General features: G+C 49.4%; 1 protein-coding gene across 7 annotated transcripts in view; it reads right to left on the reverse strand.

Moving 5' to 3' along the window:
- Window positions 1-23,387, reverse strand: part of pxb (putative Hedgehog signaling attenuator pxb) — a 227,620-nt gene that overhangs the window by 38,660 nt on the left and 165,573 nt on the right. For all 7 annotated transcript variants that reach the window (XM_069126045.1, XM_069126040.1, XM_069126044.1 and 4 more), the window contains one exon: window positions 16,081-16,258. In XM_069126045.1, the coding sequence (XP_068982146.1) occupies window positions 16,081-16,242 (162 nt within the window). In that variant the 5' untranslated portion in view covers window positions 16,243-16,258. The remainder of the gene's footprint in view (window positions 1-16,080; window positions 16,259-23,387) is intronic.

Below are 23,387 nucleotides of genomic sequence, written 5' to 3' on the forward strand. Positions count from 1 at the left end.
TGTTTCGGCCCGCTGCCGACCGACTATTTATCGAGCAAATATTTCCCGGTTATTTTTCCATTCCGTTTCTTCTTTATTGTTTTCCAATCACCGTCCGACATCGATCGCTCCTTTTATCCACGGGGAACGCGGCACGCTCGCGTCTCTATTGTTCCGACTGTGTGTCGTTCCCTTGCGTGTCTCGTCCCTCCGCCGATGAGTAATTTGCAGAGAAAATTGCTTGCGAAACATTTTCAACTGTCTCGATGCTGAGAAAAAATATTTGATAGTTTTTCATGATTTCCTCGCATCGTATCCTACTATCTTCGCGATGCGACATCGCCGTTGCCAAAGAATTATTTATTATAGATAATATCGAAATTGAATCCGATGGAAAAGAACGTCTCCACGGCTTACGCATCCACGGGAAACACCGACCGTTTTTCGTCGACGGATTAGCCGACAAGCAGAAGAAGCAGGGGATCGTTGATGAGGGGAGACGAAGGTCGAGAAGCGAGAGTGGAGTAGCTTCCAGGCGGTCGAATGATCGGAAGAAACCCTTTTTATCTCGGGCCGGAACGAAAGGTCGGTACTTGGAGCGCTCTTGTTTATTTGCCAGCCTCCTTCCATCCCCTGTCGTCCCCTTTTATCTCTGCGGATTCGTCGCGACGAGAAAAAGCCGAACCAACAGACGCGTAAAATCCGTGCGCGCTTTCTTCTCTTCGTCTGCCTCATTGTTTTCTCTCTCTTTCCGTCTTTATTCTCTGTTACACCGCCTTCCACGCTACTCTCTTCGCGTCTCAATAAAACAACGCGCGTTTTACTACCGTTGTTTTCTCCGCCGGCGACGGAAGAAGTTCATAAATATTTGATGCGCGTAATGAAATGTCATACAACTGGCGCGAGCCCGCCGCTTCGATCGGATTCAAACGGGAACGAACGTTAAACGACCACGAGACTCGTTGTTTTCGCCGAGGCGCCGCGCCTCGATTAATTTGCGTCCTCTCGCTCGATTTGCCGCAAACGCCAGCAACTATTTGCACGTCGATCGTCCCGTTGACGGTCGTTGATAAAAACGTATTTATTTCGAGCTGTTCGACGAACATTCGCTGTCGATATGCTCGATGATGAATGGAATCCAGTCGCTGCTGAATATTTCCATAAATATGCCCTCGTTCTTCGCGGTGCTTGTCACTGGACCAGAGTTTCGAGTCGATTCTCGGTACGCGGCCCGCGAGACTCCCAGTTTTATCTTTAAAATATCTGGAGTCGACTCGGGAAACGTATGAATAAATCATCGTGGATACGCGAGGATGAACGACGTTTCCAAGGGATATCGAAGTCGAATCGAGTCTGAGCTTCTTAATTCCTTTTGGAAACAATCGACGACCAAGGAGCTGCCATTTTTTCTTTACCCTCGCCTTCGTCGGGGTTGGAAAACGCCTGGGGCGACAGAGGGAGGCAGATGACAAAGATTATGTGCCGGAGCAGCGCTTAACCGACGCGGATCTCAACATTCCGAACGCGGGTTTAATATCGACGCGTCGATGAGTCTCGTAAATCATTTCGCCGTTAATGAAATTCGAAGACGGCGACTTCACGCAGACTTTACGACGACTTTCCAGTTGATCGTGACGACGTCTACGACATCTTGCCTCTCCATTTCCTTTTCAAAGCCATACTTCACCAGCCTACTTCTACGTTTAGCAGAGAATCTCCTTTATTGGTGGGAAACTTGTTCGAAACGAGAGAACTTTCGCCGATTCTTCGACCCTTCGTCGAATCGAGTAGATGCACGATTAGCAACGAAACAACACTCGAATCGTTCCAGTCTTCGACATTATCGCCCGGATCGTTTCAGCCATTAGATGGCACATTATTTGGAAGAGCTCGCGGAACGGCAATTCCAAGCGTATAATATCTGGTCCCCCGAAATGGCGCAATATCATGGAGGATGAAAGCGCGGGGTGGAGAAGACAAGACAGGGGGATGCTGTGTGTAGGAGTGTTTAACGACACGGAGAGCAACATTCCGGACGTGCTTTAATATCGCCTACCGTTTCATTCAGGACGCGTGACGCTCCAGGATGGCCTACCCTCGCCTTCTACCCTGTTAGATATTTCGGCTAAAACCTACTCACCCTATCTCGTCACAGTTAGGAAGATCCACTAACCCTTCTGCCAGCCACGTGGCACCCGTGGGGCGAATTGTTTTTGATATTCGAAACGGAACGAATTGCGGTGCCGCTTCGGTGAACGCTCCGCGGCAACCCACTCACCCTTTCTGCCTCCTTTTACAATGCTGTCTCTGTTGCCTCTGGCTGACTAGCCGCCGTCCGAAGCAGTCGGAATTATCGCGCACGCCTCCGGGCTTTGGCCGATTTTTCCGCCGGCTGTCTCCACGAGAATGAAAATTTGCTGCTCGACGATGGCGTCTCGAGCAACCAGGTTTTCCTTTCAATTAAGTCACTCCGTTAAGATGGCAACTTAGTTAGCTCTGTGTTCCACCGGTAAACAATGTTTCTCCTTTCTCCATTTCCTCGGAGGTTTCAACCTCTGGAATCCAGGCTGCCAGCATTTCTATCCTATCGCGTGTACGTTCGTGAGTTTCGAAGGGGGTAAAGAAAGTCGACGTTTCGATGCTCATCGTCGGATATCGATAGCGATTTTTATTAGGTTCGACGCGTGCAGAACAGAAGAGCGATAACTTTTTCTTGTATCGTTCAAACGCGTTATTCTCGCAAAGCAAGTTTCGCGTGCTTTCGTAACGCAGAGAATGAGAGCGGAGTCGCGAATTCGGCTCGCTGTTGTGGAAAAATATTATTCGACCGAGATTCCAGGGTAGCTGGAAAAATGTAGCGAAAGATTGAATTCTGCGTCAGCGGCTGCGTACGCAAGACACGGGCTTCCAGTGGGATGAAATTTTCATTTGGAAAAAGCTCGTTATCTCGTACGTCAGCCAGAGCCGAGAATCGGCTAACGTTGCATTAATATTTCCCACTTTATTTCGAGGAATATTTACTCGCTAAGGGAAAATAAGTCCGCCTCTAAGCGAATTAATTATACCTCTGTCTTAACGCAGCCCGTGGTTGTTATCTCGGCCGGCTCGATTAAATCTTCCGTCCTATCGTTACCATCCGTTTCTTACCGCGTCTTTTCCTTCCATTTTCATCCGATGGTCCATTCGTTTTCCCGTCATTGCCCTCGCGTCGCTATAAAAATAATCGTAACAGGCAGAGAATGATAAACTGACGAAACGGTAACGAAGCTGGTCTTTCGTTCGTCGAGTTTCCAGCGAAATTCGTCAAAGGCGATTGCTCGCGAGCAACGAAATTACGGGAAACGCGGTTGCTGCCGTGCGTGGCTGGCTTTCTGTATCGGTAAGCTCTATAACGAGCGGTAAGTCTCTATTCACAGGTGCGTACCGGGAATCGAAGACAAATGAACCTTCTCCATGCAAAGACTCTCTCCCTCTTCGCCTCCGTTTCTTCTCGTAGACTGTTGGAACGAGGTTACCGAGGGAGAGAAAGAACGGAGAAAGAGAGAGAGAGAGAGAGAGAGAGAGAGAGAGAGAGGGAGGGGAAGAAAGCCGAACAGTCTGTAAATTGAACGATGTTATTTGCCAGGAAATGGAAATCTTCGCGAAGATGCACGCTCCTGCAATCTCTCCTCTTTCTGTTAATTTCTCGTTTGTTGTAGACTCACGAAGTAGGAAAAAGAAGAAAGTCGGTGAAGCGGCGACTCGAAAGCCATAGTCTGTAGTCGATGAAAGCTCGGCGAAAGCGTTTAGCCAAACTCGCGTTCTCGAGTGGGGTGGAATATTCGTTCGCGAGATTCGAATATCCTCTTGGTGAAAAATAGAGCGCTTCACCTTTCTCGGTCGCTTCTTTTCTCATCGATCTCGCGGCAACTCTTTCGTGTAATCCATTCGTCGGTTACCAGGTTAACAGAAAGGAACTAGAAGGGAAAAAGGAGGAGGGGCGAGCGCGTTTTTACAGGCTTGTTCGGCTTCTTTGCGAAAGATCGACGCCCATCGATCCCTAGGAAAAGTTCCAATTTCCCTTTTATCGGGGATTCTGTTTCATTTCGGGCGTCGCACATAATATTCCCCCAAACCGCGGGATTAAACGGCGAAGCCGAGAATTTCCTTTCTTCGCCGTGACACCCTCGATCGTGATCGAAAAATGAATCCCACAATGGCGACACCTCGACTTCGTTACCCCTCCGACATATCAAACTATTCGAAAAACCAATCTCCCGTGAAAATTACGCGTGGCTTCCAGGGAATTTTCATTTAATCTCGGGTATCGATTATTCGTTTCGCTAGCTGATCTCTCGTCCTAAGCCGTAAAATACATTCAGAAATTTCCCTTTGCCATCTTACAATCGAGTCGTAATTCATAATGATTTAAAATGTGTCAGTTTTATCGGGAAGATTCGCGCTGCTCACCGTGAACCGCCAGCATACGCGGCCATCATTTTCTCTCACCCTCTCCTTGTCTCGTCAGTCGGCCGCCGGGGTGGCCATTATTTAAATTTCGTCCCCGCTGATTCATCGTTTCAACGTCAATCTCTGCTAGCTCCGTTCACCATGGAAATTTATCTACCGCGGAACGAGAGAAAGAGGAAGAGGACGAGGACGAGGACGAGGACGAGAAGACGAGACTCGTCTCGTCATCCTCGGAAATCGATCCGATGGTTCGTTTCGAGAAGCTGCTCGTCCAGCAACAGAAGAACCAGAGCCACCCAAACTGTTTGCGCGCCATCCTTTCACAAAGGGGTTCGCGTGGTTTTAGCTTTGATCCCTGTGGACAATGTTACAAGCTTTCACGTTCGTTGCTCGCAACACGTAATTTTCTCCCGCCTTGTACCTTGCCAGGACGAACCGTTTCTCGTAGACGGTAGACCAGCGATATCGCCGGATTCGTTTGCTTTCGAGTGCCGAAACGCTTAACCAGACGCGCTCTTTACATCGCTATCGATCCACTAACCCAGTAAACGGTGTATTACCTGTGTCAATATCAGTCAGAAGCTCTGCGGCTTACACAACCGGTTAACCAGTGGCTATTATTGATCTTAACAAGAATCCCGCGCGTTTGCTGATGCATATTGAATCGACGCGTGCACGCGACCGCGAATTCGCGATTTTCAGCTTCCAGAGCAAACGGCGAATCACCATCGATTCGAAGTCTATGGGACAGGGGAAACTCGAACGTTGGAATCTCGCGAGATCCAGAACGAACGATGCGATTTTCCGTTGGAAAGGGGCGGTCGCCGTGTCCAGTTCGAAGAAGAATCGAATATCGGATGAGAAATTCTTGTCGTCGACGGGATTAGAAAGTTTTTTGCTCGGCTGGAACGGGTAGGTGGGCGGCACCCGATAATGAAGTAATCCGAGGAAGGAAACGGTAGCTGTCGCTGCCGGATCCTCCTTTTTCACGAACGGCGACGATTCGAGGGGTGGACTCCGCGTCGTTCACGTCGAGGTTCGCCGTGTGTGACATTCGAGCAGCCGCCAAAGGGATCGTTAGGCCGACCAGGGACACGATTCTCATCGAATGTATACATTCACCCTTTAATCTAGCCCCGACAGACGATGTCGGTGTCTGAACCGGAACGGGGTGAAGCTACGGCTCCGCTGTTCCCCGCGCTTCGCCCCTGCACCGCACATTTCGATTCTTTCTTTTCTCGTTGGATTGGCCGCGTTTAGCAAGCTCATTCCCGACCAGTTCAAAGATAGGAGAAAAAGATTCTTTCTCCTATCCATCATATTCGAACATCAGCCTAGAAGGGCTTCCACTTTATCATCGTTAAAGCAAGAAAAGGAGGTTATCCATTCAAAGACACGGGCCGAAGAAATAGAAAAAAAGGAAAAGAAAAATGTAGTTTGGAAGGGTCGATTTAAATTTATATAGTTGCGAAACAGAATCAACGATATCACCTGTGGTCCCGTTGTTGCCTCGAGTCATGAAGCTTCCCTCCGGAAAAGCCCGGAATAACCCAGCTTTTCGCTAATCGTAGCTCTTTGATACCCTTGCTCTGGGAAACGATCCCTTTTCAAGGAACTCTCGCTTTCCCCGGAGGAAACGCGTTCAGCCGAGAATGGATGACGCGGTCTCGTGCTCGCCGCGGCGGAACTCTCCATGGAGTTTCGAAGTAGCCTCGTTTACGGAGTTCGACGCGACATTAATTCCCGGGCAACCGCGGCCTTTTTCGCACTGTACCGCCGGAGAATCTGTGCCATGGTGACACGAAGGCCAAACCGCGAATGAAAACGGAGCGAGCGCGGTGAATATCAACGGTATTAAAGTTTAAGCCGCCCTTTCGTTTGATGCTCGGCCGGCAGCCGCGAGATTAAAGCGCGAAACCGGGGCGGTCTGCAACGTGGCGAAATTGTGTTTCAAACAAAAAAACTCGGGCCACGACTTTAACGAAGACCCGAGAAATGGGAACATCGCGGCGAGAAAATTGATCGCTGACTAATATTCCACCCTCCTTTTTATAACATTCGATAGAACCGTTCTCTCGTTAACTATCAGTTAATTAGTTAACGCTTACAACGTGTAAAATTCCAAAAATCTAGGGAAATTTATTAAAACATCTGTCATTGTTATTATTCCGTTTGCAGTCGATTTAGATTTCAGCAGACTCGTCTGGAATGTCCTATCTAATTTATTGAATATTTTCGCAGGAAGATTCAAAACGAAGCTCGATTGTATTAATCGTTCGACGTTGGAGAAACGTCGGTACGGTTACCGAGCAGCCCCTCGTTAGTCTCTGCCGCCTGTGACGAAGGAAGTTGGGCGTCGTTCGAGCGTGAACGGAACTTTCGAGGATTTCGAGGGACAAAGCTCCTCCTTATCCTCTTTTCGTCGTCACCCTCGCCACTTGTTTTCGCCGATCGTCTCGTTTACCGCAACCTCTGGGAATTAGATATTAGCAGGGATAGAGAAGACGCTGGCATATTCGATGGGACGCGTTCGTGCTTCCGGTCGGAAAATTAAACACGAACCTCGCTTGTGTGCGCGTCGAAACGATATTGTTCTACGCGGTGTTCTCTGCTATCGGCTAATGAAGATGTGGCCTTTATTCGACCCTGTCATCGATGCTGATTTCGCGTCGTTCCGAATTTCATCGTCCCTTAAACGAAGATTGAGAAGAATTTAACGAAGCTACCGTTCCTATTCCAACGATAAGATTGTTTCTTTTAGTCTAGATTTAACATTCCTGAGGGATATTTCGCATTTGGCTCGGTCGATCGTCACGCCCAAGGAATCCAAGTTTTCTAGAAATTTCTAGGGACAGAGAGGTAGCTCGTTAGTCATTAAAGTTCGCGCAAGTGTTCATTAAGAGTTAATGATGCCATTAGACGTAACCTAGGGCCAGGATCGTTAACGATGCGCTGTAAGTACCGCGGAACCAACCGAGTACAGTCGGCGTGGCGTTAAGCGTAATCAAAGTATTCCAATGCGGTTACTTTCACGAGAAAACGAGGTAATCGTTTTTCACCGACGACGATCCTTCCGGAAAGAAGTTGACTCTGGCGCGCTGCGAATGCTTTTATTTCTCGAGCATTCGGGAAAAAGAAGCAGACGACGTTCGCGCGACGCGATTACCATCGTCATTCTCCACGAGATTCAGGAGATTCCCAGAAACGTCGCCTCTTTTCTAGCCTCTTCTTCTTTCCTTCGAAATGCGTTTCACTCCGTTTGGCACGTTTTGACGCGCGCCACGCTTCCGCGTTGCTCTTGTTTTGTCCGTTTTCTCCCGCTTTTCCCCGCAAGCTGCGATTAAGAGACACGTGTCTAGACAACGAATTTCTTCCATTGCTTTTCTCAAACCTCTATTCTCATACGACTCGTTCTTATTTACGTTATCCTGTAGCGAAGTCCGTCAACGTTTTTGTTTCACGATTATCATTCCAATTAAGGATTTTATTCTTCTCTCATCCTCCTTTCTTCCGCTTGAACAAGATACTTCCTGAAAAATCTCACGTGCAATTCTCTTGCGTGACCTTATTGGCCTTTCTCCCAATTTTACGTAATGGTTACCTTTCGCACTTTCGCCAATAAATAGCAGCGTGAATTTCACCATCGGACCCTGCAAACACTCGTAAACACGGGATGCGTATCAGCAAATCCTAACAAGCACAAGGGCAGAAGGAATCGGTTCGAAACACGAGGTTCCTTAGCACGCGAGCGATTTTAATGGACCGCAGAGCTTCGAAGGGTTGAAGCCCGCAAAATTTTTCCGCATGACCCGGTACGAAGCGACGACTAACGACGCCAGGGATGTGGATCCTGGGTGCAAAGGGTCGTTTGGTTCACGCGAACCGAGTCCATGTCGGTCGGTGGAGCGCACGGCTTAGCGGCTGCGGTTTCGCTACACCCTCGTTACGATCCCCGACCAGCCCTTGATTATTCCGGATACGCGTAAACACGGCTCGTCCCGCGAAACTGGAGAAACCGTAAACCTCGTCAACATTTGGACTGTCAGCGATCCGACGACGACGAACCCCCGTTAACGCCGGAATTCTCTCGCTGACCGCAAATTCTCTCGCTGCACGCCCCGCTGCTTATTTTCCGCTGAATTATGGATACGCGAAACGAGTTCTCGAGGAAATTTCCACGTCGTCCAGAGGACGTGCGTTCAGTCGCGGGGAAATTGTTCGTGTAAAACGTGTAGGAGAAATTTTTCGTTCTGCATTTTATCGGACGAGCGAACGAAGCGGAAGCACGGAACGAAAAGTGATTATTTTTCCCAAGGGTTGGTCGTGACCCGTGTTCGTTCACAAGGTCGAGAAAGTTTTCACGTGCTCGTTTCCACGGAAGCGTGCTGTGTAAACACGCCGCCAGGCGACGACAGGGAGTCGACGCAGGCCTGCACACTTTTCTCGTGTCTGGCGTCTTCTACGATTCTGTCTTGTTTCTTTGATCTAATTATAATCGACTGTTTGGTCCTTATTTGACATGGGAAAACCATGTCCTCTTTTTTTCCCTGAAGCAACGAATGCACAGCAACGTTACCCTTCCGGTCGTAGATGTAGCACGGTGCGCACGAGACCTTAAAGCGTGTAATTTATAAATCCCGTAGATACTCGACACGAGTTTAGAAGGATTTCGCCTCATAGTCTATGCTACGTCGCTTATGGCGATAACTTCTCGTATCTATAGATTATCCGACAATCTAGTGGAAGTTTTACCACGGTGTTTTACTTCCATTACTACTCTTTAGCGTTAAATTGTGCTTCCAATGAACGAAGCTGAGCCCTCGCCATTTGCCTCTTATCTTAATGAAATCAAGAAAGTTATAGATGGTTCGAGCATTCGTGTGAAACACGATCTTTATTGTGAAGCTCCGCGTTTCTATGCCTGGACTGGTAGAACCGTCGAGTTTAAAGCTATACACAGTACACGCAACGAAAGAAATGTTTCTGAAACGACCAGCGTCTTAGACGCAGTTCTCTCTAACTAGCAAGAGAATTTTCATTTCTTTCAACGAGAAATTTTCTTCGTATTCGAGTTCGCTTTTGTTTACATTTCTCATATTCCGAGAGTTAAATATCTCCTAAGCTCTTCTTCGAGTTCCATCGAGATTATCGCGTAACACTTTCCAGAGTCCCTTTACGAGAGTCATTGCCGCAGACTAAACAGTTCCGTAAGAAACGACCACTTGAACCGCATCTTCTTAAGTACAATCTCCTTTATTCTGGAACCGAGACAAGCAAGTTCTATCATGCGACGTTTATTCCGGCGAACTCACCGATCTTTCAAGACGATTCTATCTTGGTGGGAAAAGGGGGTGGTCGCTGTCGCGCTCGATTTATCGCGCCCTTTCAAGGACAAGGGAGCGATGTTATTACGCGGTCGGGACGGTTATTGGTGGCTTTTATGTCGAAGTAAAACCCGTGAACAGCGATGGAATCGGGCGGAACGCGGTTATTCGCGGATATAATAATGGGGCTAACGACGCGAGGCGATATCAGCCGCCGGGAAGAATCTCGGCTAAGGGCTCTCGTCGATCCCCTTCTTCGTCGCCTACGTCTAACGAAAGAATAAGAGGCTCGACACACAGCCTTACCATATATACCGCGTTAAACGTCCTCGACTTACCTCCAGTTCGCACGCTGAAATCGTATTTAGATAGCTCTACCAACATTAAGTTATCTCAAAATCGTTTATACCCATGGATTCCTATATTTCAAGGATATTAACGAGAAAGCTGTGACTGTAAAAAAATTGTTTGTTCGATCGTTAAAAAAAAAAATTGTCACGATTGGTTTCGTCTCGTGCTGGGAAGGTTTATCGGTTCGTTAAGCGTGCCACGATCCTTGCGTGATTCCTACCTAGAGAAATCCCGGAAAGACCAGCTCCTATCGTCGAAAAACAGGTCTTCTCTTCCAACGAGTTAGACAAACAACAACAACGCTATCTAAACACGTTGTCGAGCCAGCTCTCTCGGTACATCTTCCTCGTCTCTCGACAGAAGATTAACTTGACGCGTGACGCTCACATTACAGCAACCTCTCGTCGGTTCTACCTCGATGTTTCTACGGTTCTACCGTGCAAACAGCCGCCCCGGGCTTCCGACGCTTCTTCACCCGCAACTACCGTTCACCTACTCTGCTCGAACGCACCTCCGTTCGTACGTCTTATCGTTTGCAAATCGATCGAAATTTCGAACGCGAAAACCGTCGAACGAGCAAGGAGACCGATAATGCGGTGGGCCGTGGCGGATTAATCGGTGATTTACGCGCAGTATGCAGCGACGTCGATGATTTACCGCGATTTTCCGGCCAAACTTAACGCGCTCACGGGATACGCGTACGTGCGCGCGCATACCGGACGTTTCAGCCGGTACTTTACGCGCTTACACACTCGCTGATTACGTCACGCTCGATCGCAGCCCAAACGGACGCGATACTTGCCATTTAATATCGACTCTAATCCGAGATAACGAACACGTAGTTCGCGCCACGGGTATCTGCTCGCTTTCCGTTTAATAGCCATTTAATAACCAACTGGTTTACACGGGAGCCGGATTTATTGCGCCGAGATATTTCTCCAACTATCGCCTTTCTTCGCTTATCCAACCTTTTGCTTTGCTACGCGACGATCGGAGGATACTCGACGATAAAAATAAATGCTCGGTAGCAGGAGAAAAGTGACTTTTACGTTTGTCCAACGTGGCACAGCGGTCTATTTCCTTGCACGTTGTTCGTGTTTTTGCTTCGTTTGACCATCAGACGTGGAAAAGCTTGCAGGATCACGTGTTTCTCTTTGCGGAGGATTTAGTTGTGACATCTTGATGAGGTACGTTCGTTATTCGCAGAAGAAGCGCAGAGGATGGCGGATGGATTGAAAAGCGGAGAGGAGTATGCTAAAGAATTCCTAGGTACAACGATATGCAGGGGCACACACGAAGCGGGAAAATATTACGTGCGCCGCGGAACGAACAGGATAAATCGCTGCTTTGTATATACACTGGAACAAAGCGCGTAACTGTCTGCCCCGAGGTTTTATCTTCTGTGCGATGGAATCTTCGGACCAGAAGGGAGGACGACCGAAGACGATCAAAGGATTTCGCTTCCTGCTTTATCGACTCCACTCTATCTCCAACGATATTGTGATTTTTCAATGGCCATGTTCATGAGCGTTTCACGTGCTCCAATTTGATGATAGTACAGCGAAACATCTGCTCTTAGACGGCTTCAGGATTTCGATATCATTCTGTAAATAAGAAGGTGAAACAGTCGTCCAGGTGGAGCGAATAAATTCGATAAATAATCGTGGAAATTAACGTGGTGTACAGAGCGTCGGTTATTGCAGTAGCGAAATCGGCCGGACCTCTGGCCACGAGTCGTCGAACAGACTGACAGGAAATCCGGACTATGGACGAAAGAGAAGAGGAAGAGACACAATCGGTTCGAGATAATCCGGACGAGGGTCCTCTGTCGATACCCAGGAGGAGAACGTCGACGTCTGGCATCGATTTGCTATCCGGACGCTCGAAATGACGATACGTTCCATCGAGCTTTGCCCGATAAACGAAACCAATTCCACTCGTGCTGTAATTAACCGTAGCTGCAGCAACGATACAGCGCCAGCCGGAGGATAGCCCACCTTCGCTGCCGCCGCCGCGAAATCGGCAATAACTACCCCTTTTCTTCCCATTTTCCAGGCTGGTTCACTTTTTAGTCCTCTCGGCGTGCTTAGCCGCCGCGCAAACTTCTGCCTAGGGGAACGCGGCCATTCTTCCCCCCCCCCTCTTCTCATCTTTCTTCGCGTCCTTTTTCTCGCTTTTCCGCCTCGCCACTGCCACGCTGTTCTTTGTCATCCCTTCGTCCCCACCTATCGCCCCCAGCACACCGCCAGAAACAAAGCGGATTCCCAGGCGTAATAAAGAGACTCGGTCGATGCAAAAACGCCATCACCCAAGACTTTTTCCCTTTTCCACTCTCCGCCCTCGTTGTGGCCGCTCCTCGATCGAAGGTTAGCCGAAAGGGAAGCGACCCCGATCTCGCCGCGACCTGCGGCTAGCAGTTTCTTCTCGTTCCCTTTTCTTGGTTCAACGGCCGGCTCAACTTTCTCCGTTTGCGCGTTTCGAAGCCGCGCATCCTTAAACGCGTTGCTTTTCGTAGCCAGACGGTGGCGGACGCGATCTCGCGCGACTCGTAACTCAAACGCAGAGTCCAATTGGTTGCACTATACCGCCGCATTGTACCGGAGAGTTAACGTAATTTTTCACGGTGGTTGATAAAGAGGCGGACGCTGGGTAGCTGGTGGTTGCTCGCGTACAGAGAGCCGTCATTGCCACCATTGTCATCCTCGAACACGCGAAAGGAGGAAGATATTAATTCTGAAAATATTCGCTGGAAACTGTCGCTATGTATACGTGGCGATAGAGTAGAAAAGCTTGACGGAGCCATCGATGAAAGATGGCGAAGAAACGCTCGGCTAAAAGCATGAAGTGAAGCTTATTAAATATCGCGTAATAAACTCGAAACGACTTACAGGAGTTGTATTCGCCAACTGCTTTTTAATTACTGTCATCCGGTTCTCGTCCTCCGTCTGTATCCCCATCTTTTCAATTCTCTTACGCTCTTTACGACGATTCCCTGCACGACGACTTCTTTCTCTCCTTTTCTCAAACGAAGCATCTTCGAAGTTTCCCTTACGAGACGCATCCTTTGATATTAAGCGTAGGAAGATGTAATTTCGTTCGCGGGTATCAACCGGGGCAGGCATGAATCGTCGAGAGGGAGAATCGTAATATGATTCTCGGAACAAATCGACGGATCGTTGGTAGCTAAAGACCGAGGACTGAAAAGGCAGCGCCTCCCAGTGCACGCCCGCAGATCGAACGTCTTGGGAGGGGTTGGTACGCGCAGGGGAAGACAAAGACGGTGGCGAAACGAGAGACAAAGGGTTCTCGTCGTTCTAATTTCCAGGTCGCGTCATGGAAGCTGGAGGAGCTCGGTCAAGGAGCGTTGGAGGACAGACAAAATGTTTACTGCAATTTCGGTAGTTACTGCTGGCGCGAGAGGGTGTGCGGGGGGATAGACAGGAGCGAGAGAATTCAATTAAGGACGCCCGATGCGTTTAACACCCCGTAAAGCCAGACGAGAGGTGGCAAAAACCAGAGCGGGGCTTTCCTTCGAAACTCGCGGGATTTGCATGTGCACTGTGAAACGTTGGCAACCCCTTGCCCCTAGCACAGCAGCGGATGTCTCGTTCGGCGCGAGGGCAACCGTAAGCTGGCGTAGCTTACCCGATGGTCGCCTACCTCGTGCCGCTAAATAATTATTTTAGATTAAACTCTCGCTCGCTGCAAGACACTGGCCCGATATTAAAGTGATTTAATAGAACGCGGCCGGCGCGAAATTAGAAATTATAAATGGCCGCTGTTCGCCGCTGTAAATAACGCGAATTTTACGGGCGAACCGATTCGCGATTAAAGCGATCGTACCTCTCCGCCTTTTCCTGGTTCGTCACACCACCAGCGTCCTTTCTCTTCGTCCCATGCCCCGTGCTCTGCTTCGCCGGTTTTTCCCTCTGGAAATTCCCGCGAGATTCCGCAGGCCGTTTAATCGAAACGAAACGGAAGATAAATCTCGAGGCACGGCGCGGCCGGCAGATCCTCCAATTACGCGTAATGATGTAAAATCGTCGGGCGATAATGGGTCCCCGAGTTCACGACGCTGCCGAGACACGTGTTCTCTATTAATAGGCCCGCGCCGTTTTTATCCGGCCAGCGCACCGGTCTTCGCCACGCGGCGAGGAAAAAAGTCGAGAGAGGAAGAGGATGGGGAAGACGATGAAAAAGAGGAGACGCGGTGGCAGACCGATGGCGCCTGACACGGGTAAATACAGTTTTTTAACGGGCCGCTAAAGACAATAACAGAAACAGCGCGTCGTTCTATCGTCCGTCCCTCTTTTGTTGGTGCACCGAGAGAGCAAACCGTGAGCTACCTCTCGATCCGGAGCAACAGACCGGAGGAACCGATTACTCTAACCAACTGGTCTCATTTTTAACATCCGTCCCGATGATCCTACTCTCCTTTCTCTACCCTTGATTCTCCTTTGCGTTCTCTTTTCCCAACGTTCCGTGTCGCCGGCCTGGCCGATTTGCTCGACGATAAAGCTTAACGAGCGAGAGCGACGCGTACACTAAGCTCCGTTAGAGTGTCTCGCATAAATGAAATTTTAGAGAACGTGTGCGGAGATTACGGGAGGTCGTAAAACTTGGGCATATTTTAATAACGAGTTACCTCGTTAAAAAGTATAGAGCTAGAGCCGGAAGAAATCGTTTAATTGGTAGGAACGAACCGCGGTCGGTATCGCTCGTACGCTATCACGTACCGATTCTCCGATTTTCTTCAAGACGGAGGAATCCTTAGGAATGGTCGCGCCACGACGATAATAAAACGAGCGACGAGGATTAATCGAGCCGCCGGCCAAGATTTATTGCTGTGAAAGAGGAAAAATGAAGCCTTTTGGTGTCCACGGGATCCACGGAGAATTGTAAAGACTGGTTGCGGCAAACTACGCGTCGCAACTTATTCGAAAGTTACCTGTACGGTGCACGGGTGGAGAATATTGGCCGAACTACTTTAATTGGAATTCTTTCCTCATCTCCTGAATCGTTTCCAAGCGAACGGAAAGTTAGAACTGCTATACGTGTTCCCGGATCGCTGTTAATAGTTGCCTTTCTTATTTCAACGTTTAAACATCGTACAGTCGGAGTATGGTCGTTTTTCTCTTTTAAGAACTTCTATCGCCGAGAGCCGAATTCCAGAGGGATATTTTGTCAAGAGATGATTTCTCACGAGGAAGAAGTTACACGACGACGAACGAAGAAGAGAGGAGGACAGCGCGAGATCTCGTTTTTGTCCCCGCACGTTCCCGATTCAATTTGCTGGCGTCGGATAAGGAGTTCCGGAATTTATCCCGCCTTAAAATCCCGTCCTTTCGATATGAATCGAGCAACCGTGGCTCCATGCTCTTTCTTCCACCGGTTCTTTTCTGCCACCTGTTCCGCCATTTCGACCGCCCTATTCAGGAATTTCTATTCCACCGGACTCATCAAACTCCCGATTCCGGTGGCCGCCGGTTAGTTCCATCGACTTGGGTTATGGCTTTTCGAGGAGAAGATTACTTTGCCTTGCTCGTGTTTCACGGTTCACCGTTAGGATACAAAATGGAAGTTAAAATGGAATATTCGAGTAGATACTTTCGGATGCGTGGATTACGCCGGGGAGTACTTGGTAGGTGACGAAGGTACGCCAACTTTCTCAAAGATGGATGACCGAAGCAAACCAACGTAAGACTTCAAGATCAAACAGGAGAGTTACGAATGCACGGCGCGGGTTGTATCAAGAATTAACGAACGTGATGATGTGCCACGACGCGGCAGTCCCTTTACAGGTTCAAGTACGAAGTTGTACGAATCCGCAAGAAGCTCGATAAGAATCCTACATCGACGTTTTCGCACGATCGCTCGCCAATGATCGAACAATGGCTTTGGTCAATTGGAGAATTCGCGAGAATTCACGAAACGTTGTAGGAGTAACGGGAGGGATAATCGAAGGAATCGAACTTACCGGAATGGCGACGCAATCTTCGATCTCGGTGAGGGGCTCCTCCGAGCAAAAGGTGCCGTCGGTGAGGAAGGGTGGCCGAGGCGGTGGCGGCAACCGGAACTCGGGGGGTGGCCCGGGGCACTCAGGGCACTCCGTGCTCTCCAGCGTTTCCAGCTCCTCCATCCTCCACCTCAGCGTGCTGAAAACCACATGGAAAATCAACGCTCGATTAATCTTATTGACAGAACTATTAATCGGCACGTGGGAGAAGCTTTATCTCCTCCCCAAGGCTGCGCCGCCTCTCGTAATTTATTCTTCCTCTTTTCCTCTCGCGTGTAGGAGTAGCTTCCAACTAGCGCGGCATCGATCTTTTTTTTTCACTTTTTTCCTCTCCTCCGAGCCCGAGTTGTTCGCGGGTCGAACGTTTTCCCCGGAACCCTGGAAACCGAGTTACCCTCGGTGTTCCACCTGTCTACCCTTGGAATGCCGTGCAAAACGCCTGCACGGAAAACAATCTACGTGCGCTTCGCGGAAATCTCGTTACTCGGCGGAACAGCGATCGTACGTACGTGAACCGGACGTTCTTCTAACGAGAGACAAAGACGGAGAGCAAAGAACGGACGAAGAGGAAAAAAGAAAGCGTCGAAGAGAAGCTGCGGAACGGAAGGGACAACGCTGGGCCGTCGGTCGGATAAACTCGTTAGCAACGGGTATCGTCGAGGGAAAACAGGCGGTGGCTACGGCGGTGGTCTAGGCGAAGCAAGGAGAACCGGAGCACGAGACTGGAGATTCCAGGCTTGGGAGAGAGAGAGAAAAAAAAAGAAAAGAGAAATGCCGGTTGACCGAGAAAGTTCGCGGCCGGGGGTTAAATTGATAACGGGCCAGGCTCCCAACGGCGGCCGGAGAGTGGATTTCGCCGGCTAATTAAGAGATACGCGTCTGGTAGCCGGTTCTAATGGCCGCTGACCAGAGAATAGAGAGAGGGGAAACTCTTGACCGGTGCAACTCGTGCGCCAACGGGGTAAACGTGTTATTTTTTCTACGCACCGCATGCACAAACGCACACACGCGCCTATACAACCGACCCACGGGGGAGGTATCTCGTTAGCATAGGAAGCACCTTTGGGTCAAGTCGTTCCAGCCGCTGCCGACTGGTTGTGGAACGGTCTCCATCTAGTCGGTATGCTAATACAGGGACTTAATTACAGTCTCATAATGAATCAGTCACGCCAGCGGTTCGTCTGCTCGCTACCTCCCATTCCTCCTCCCTCGTCCGGGCACACACGATTGTATTCTCTTGATTAATTGTTTCGGCATCCCCGTAAGCACCGACGCCGCGACGTTCTAGCCGAGGATACACGGCGTATATCATCGAGACGGAATAGACGATCCGCCGATACGACGCCACCTCTATTCGTCATCCAACGCGTGATTTCGCTGATTGATTCCTCCCCTCATGCACTCTGACTTTCTTTAATCGACGTAGCGATACGCTGACGGTGAAAGCCTGCCGGAAACTCCGTGGGTGGGTGGCACGACGCGGCAGTACTTTGTGCGATGAGTTTCGTATTTTTTAACACGCGCTAAGACCAATGTAGCGAGGTTCTCCGTTTCTCGTATAATGAGACTGTTCTTGTTCAAGTGGACACCGGCTGCGGCGTAACTCTACGCTTCTCAAGCCGTTTGCGTATTCGAGGAACACTTGCCCGCTGGTAGCTCGTTCGAGTCGACAAGTGGAATGACTCACGAAAACGAGACGCAAAAAAATACTCCATTAGAGCTTGGCAAAACAGGGGACCTATTAACCTTCGTCCATCATACTGCAACTTTCGACTAACGATCGTTCGAACGTTTAACTCGATCCGTCGCCAGCTTAGGAAAACTGAAAAGGAAACATCCAGCAGCCCTTTCCAAACAAACCCTCGGAAGGTTAGATGATTTGTACGAAAGCAAAGTTGGAGACAACAGCGTGGAAACAGCCGAGGCTCCACGATGTCGTTGACATTCGCTTGGAAACGACTTTGTACGGAAGTTAGGGCTCGTTCGAAGGTGTAACCAGAAGAGCGAGAGAGACGAAAACGGCGAAAAGAAAAAGGCATCGATGATGAAGAGCGTGTCGGGTCAGTATTTTGCACGTGGCGTAGCTAGACTACAGGCAAAAGAATGGGTAGAGAGAGGTGGATCGAATAGAGGGAAGTGGGGGCGAGCGCCGTGTCGGTGGATGAAGTCGAGGAAGCAAAAGAGGAACACGTCCGCGCTCAGTTTAATAAACGCAGCGTTCCTTCCGTTCCGTTTCTTGGCTCGGCCGATATTCCAGCTCGACGCTGGCGACGTTGGAACCCCACGGTGCGTCTCCGTTTCTCCAGTATTCACTTGCTCGCTCTCAACCTCCGTTCTCCTCTCATTCATATGCAGAGCAGAATGCGGACGAGCAGCCAAGCGAGCGCCGTGAAGCGCTCATCTCGTTTCTGGCTCGGTTCCGTGTTCACCAAATCTCCAGTTCGCGTGATTTTTATTTAATTCTGCCCGATACAATCCCTTACGGCGTCGTCACGCTGCTTTTCCAGCGCCCGCTTCTCGCCGTGCTACGGGTCGCATTCTGTTCTCGCGTTTTCACGAACGCCGAAACTCAACCGATGGAATCTCGACGTGAAAATACGATTACGCCGCACAATTTCGAATAATTTCGAATTCCTCCGTTGTATCCGCGCGAGGTTAAAATCGTGGTCGGCGAAATTTGCGCCACCGTAGATTGGAACAAAGAATACCTCGCGCAATTTGCCAAGAAACCGAACGTCGCGAGAGATGTAGTTTACCAGCGCCTGCACGACGAGCTTTTCGCGCAACGAAGGGTCTGCGGATCAAAATATACAAAAGCAAGATAGGGAGTGGTGGTAGATGGGGAAATTGAATGGCTGAGACCGGCACAATACCGTCTCGCGGAGCCTATCGGTATTTTCCAGGCGAACAGGAAACCGCGTCTTCCGCGCGTTAAATATTCGTCGGCCGACGAGGCCCGATGGGATTGCGGCTTTTCGCAGATAGAAAGACACCGTCTGATATTCACCAGCGTAAAAGCCACCAAACACCCTTACCCTACCTTCTTCCCTGTCTCTGTATTCTAAGAAAAAAAGAAGAAAAATATCTGATACCGAGTTTGATAAATTTAAAGACAAGTTACAGGCCGTAGAATTATCGAGAATTTGGCGTCCGAACGATGGAACCGCGAAAAAGAACAATATGTCATCCATTGTATTTCGTTGACGGGGAAAAAGGTGAGGCTGAAGCAAAAATTTATTCGAGGGTTAATTGGAAGTGCGCCGCGCGATTTCGTGCGATAAATCTCGCCGGTCGCGTCTAGGAGCCACGAGGGACAACCTCTTTCTCAAAATAGTCTGGAACAACGACGCGTCCAAGGCTGGACTGGAGCCGGACCGCGGCTGAAAATTCGGCCGGGGCCTGGAATTAGAAATGATGCGCGGAAAACAGGAAAGTGGACGTCGGTCCTAATGAAATTGTGCGCTCGAGAGTGGCCGTTCCTGAAAAAAAGCGCACAGTCCAGCTCACGCCCGCTGTACCGACACCCGCTACGCTAATAAATACGAATATAGCAGCGGCTAGTCTAGCCAGCGGTGGCTAATTTTGACGGAGAGAAACGCGATTTGGAAGTATGGCGATGGCCAGTGAATAAATAATACCGATACATGTGCATAGTAGCAGGAACAGGCCAGAAGTAATTATCACGTTAATTAAGTGTCACTATAAACCGCTGCGTCGAAGCGATAAGAGGATTACGCGGTGAAAAAATTCGAAGCGGAACGATCGTTGAAAGCTAGTGGAGAAAGTTTCTGTAACTAGATTATGTTGGCGTATAAATTAGAATCTGAGCAAAACCGCGTCGTTTGGAATTATACAACGTAACCAAACGATCTCGACCATCTCCCTCTTTTGCAGAGATTTTTTAACGTCTCCGCGATGAAATGACGAGAATTGAGTGACTTTTGCTGGATGGTCTTGGCCATGGCCCAAAACGAGCACGTAAAACCGTGTCTTCGCGCCACTGACACGCGTGGTAATTTCATTATGAAAATCCGACGAACCTTTCGCGTTGGTGAGCGACACGCAGGAAAATATATTCGCGGTGTGACGGGACTGAAACGGTAGCGTGGAAAAAGAACGGCGGTCGCGATACGAAACAGCGGACATTGGGTGGGAAGGGGCGAGATTTCGTGAACCGCGTCGCGCGAAATTTCATAACGTTGCCGCCCTTGCACCGAAATTCACCACGTTCACCATTTTCCCGAAACGAATGTCGCCGTGACTCGTATTTATAGTCGACCGTGGTTTCGTTTAACGTACTTCGTTGCGCAACGAACACCTTTCATTTACGAAACGAATCGCCATCATCGATTAAACGCGAAGCATCTTGAAAGATTCAGAAAATCGATCGTTAAAATTCAACGACGAAACGGAGATTCGATTGGAAATTTGTAGAGAACATAAAAATGTTTGGCTCGTTCCGATGATAATGAGTTCTAGCAATCGCTTAAATAACCAATTACTGTGAATCAAACGCAGCCTTGCAACGTTGCGGAAATTGCGTTAATTTATTTTCGAGACTGTTAACTACCAAAATTTTCGTATAATCGTTTAAAAAAGAGGCTATGGAAAAGACAAATGCCTGCGCGTTCATTGATCCATAATTTAGCCCTTCGCGAACAAGTTTTTGTGAAAAAAGGAAGAAGGAAAGAAGCAGAGAGAGAGAGAGAGAGAGAGAGAGGGAGAGAGAAACGAGGTTTCCCCAGGGACGGCGAAAGTAGACGAGATTAATTTGGAACGTCTCGAGATTTTGACGCGCGATTCGACGCCAGAAACTTTGGGCGTTAATTATTATCGTTGCGCTCTCCGGCTCCGGCACGGTATTTCGTTTCATCGCTGCATCCATCGTTACCAGCGGAGAGAGCAGAGAACTTTGAAACATTTACGAGCAACGTCGATTCGACGAGCTTCAAAGTTCATCGCGACTGCTATAAGCTGCAGGCAATGGGAAAAAAGTACGAGAGCGGACCTTGGAGCGTAAAGTACGGTTTCAGTGACGCGTTTCTTCCTTCGCTCGTGTCTGCTCCAACAGACAATTACAGCGGTCAGGAATCCAATACTTTCCGCTCCGAGAACCGCAGAAACGGCGTTAATCTCGTTCGATGTTCTCCAGCGAAACAACGGTTTGTAAGTGCGTTTGGTCTCCGTGGTAATTGCGCAAATACGCTCGTTAACGAACGAGAATGGAAAAGGTAGAAAAGAGAAAGCCTAACGTTTCTTCTGTCTTGAGCGACGAACGAATAATTTCCTGTCGATGGTTAAAAGGAAAAACAAGCAAACGTTTAATTGCAAACAATAAAGTAACCAAATCGTCGCACGAGTTAGCACGGCTGCCGCTGAAATGGAGAATAAAGAACGTGAAACGTGTACGGTGCGTTGGCCTGACGCTGTGGAAAGCGTCGAAGCGCACGATCGGAAATCGGCTCGCGTAGGCGTGCAGTCTGTCGACAGGGGACTGGCATTTGCGTTTTCGGTTGGCATACGCGCGGCGAACACCGACCAGTGTCGCATTATTTCAGCATTAGCTTCGCTTACCGAGCCCCGTATCCACCGCCAGCGGTTAAGTGATACAAACTCTACCAACGCACGCATTCCCTGTTCCTGATACACGCAGTCCCTAGCTGCACCCGATACACGTCACAAAGATGATTATTGCTGTTTGCAAACAGCCGGCACGCCGCTAATGCCAACGATGGTGTCGACTTTGTCGTCTCGTTCAGCCATCTATATACGCCTTTCTCTCTGCCACGAGAACACTTGCGGGTTTAAAAGTATCTTCTCGACAGCACAAAGAGCCACGGATTCGGAATATCATCGGAGAGACCATAAAGGCCAAAGGTGAACGTTTTTGAACGATATTCTCCACCCACAGCGTTCCCAATTTGTCCGCTTTCTCTCGCGTCCAGAGTCTGCCATCAATTGTTATCCTCGCGAACGACGCGTGGCGTGCTCCACCCACGCTGAAGATCCATTTCGCCGAGCTTCGAGGCACACGGTCCCGATTTACCATTCTTGGCGACTCTTTCGAAACTCTGCTCGACCGATGGGGAATTTCCACCGACTAGCTCCGCGAATCCCAGTCCCGTGAAATCGTTCGAGGAGCTCGCGACTCGCTGCAATTCAGCGCGTAGTATGGATCCGTTTCAACGATTCTTTTCTTCGTTCGCCGGCGGAGCTAATCCGGAGTGGCAATTAATCCCGGAGGACGGTAACCGAGTTATCGGTACGTCTGGCGTTGCTGGCGAGAAACGAGCGAAACATATCATCCCCCGGAGCGCTTCTTCTTAGTCGACGACGATAAAAGGAGCTCCGGTGTTCTATGACGCAATGTTTAATGCAACGTAATTCTGCTACGTCATGCACGCACGAGAAAGGGAGAAAGAAAGAGCAGACTTGCGCATGTAGCCATGGTGCACGGTCACGGGAACATAACTCACGCGGAAAAGACTCAAGACGACCTCATCTCTATGTTAATCTTCCCTTCCCCGTGGCCCGGCGGCGTTGTACCGGCGCGCGTCTCCTTCTTTCTTCCCTTCTTTCTCGCGGCTCGTTTATACGAGGATCGCCGATTACCGGCTTCAACTGGTCGGACCACACCGAACGACGCGACTCGCGGAGACTGAACGTGCAAGCTCGCTGTACCACGCGAATAAAGATCGGAATAGGTGTTCCTTGGCGCGCGACTGGTATGGTTGAAATTGGCGATAATTGCCAAGAGCAAGTTGCCAACGATGAAACCCTTTCGCGCTGGCGCGACCGTGTACCGGCTTATTATCTCGCGCGACATTTTGTGTCGCCAAGGAGCCTCGTCGCGCGTATGATAATGCGATCGCCCATAATGGCTGATGAATTTGCACCTTAAGTGGCTTTATTTTGATCGAACGAGATCGGGCTGGTATAATGAATGGAAATTAAGATGGAGCGACTGGGACGAGTCCAACGAGTAGGTACTTTTCAAGACTGGAAAGAACGAGTGCGACGCCAAGATATACAGTACACGTGGTAACAAGCGAAGAAGTTAATCCGCGCGAAAATTGTTATTTTGCGACTAGAGGCTGGCTACGCCACGAGGCGCCACAAAAAGCTCGATCACACGCTGTAAGGTTCGTTTTATGTCCCCGCAAAACGTTCCCATAGCGAAGTACACCTGGCGTGTAATAAATATTTATCGCGCTATAAACGAAAATCGTATCGATCCACGCTTGGAACGCCTGTCGCGCGAATTCCAC

This window comes from Bombus flavifrons, chromosome 13, assembly GCF_040668555.2.
Source record: "Bombus flavifrons isolate JBK064 chromosome 13, iyBomFlav1_principal, whole genome shotgun sequence".
In the NCBI taxonomy this organism is placed as follows: domain Eukaryota; kingdom Metazoa; phylum Arthropoda; class Insecta; order Hymenoptera; family Apidae; genus Bombus; species Bombus flavifrons.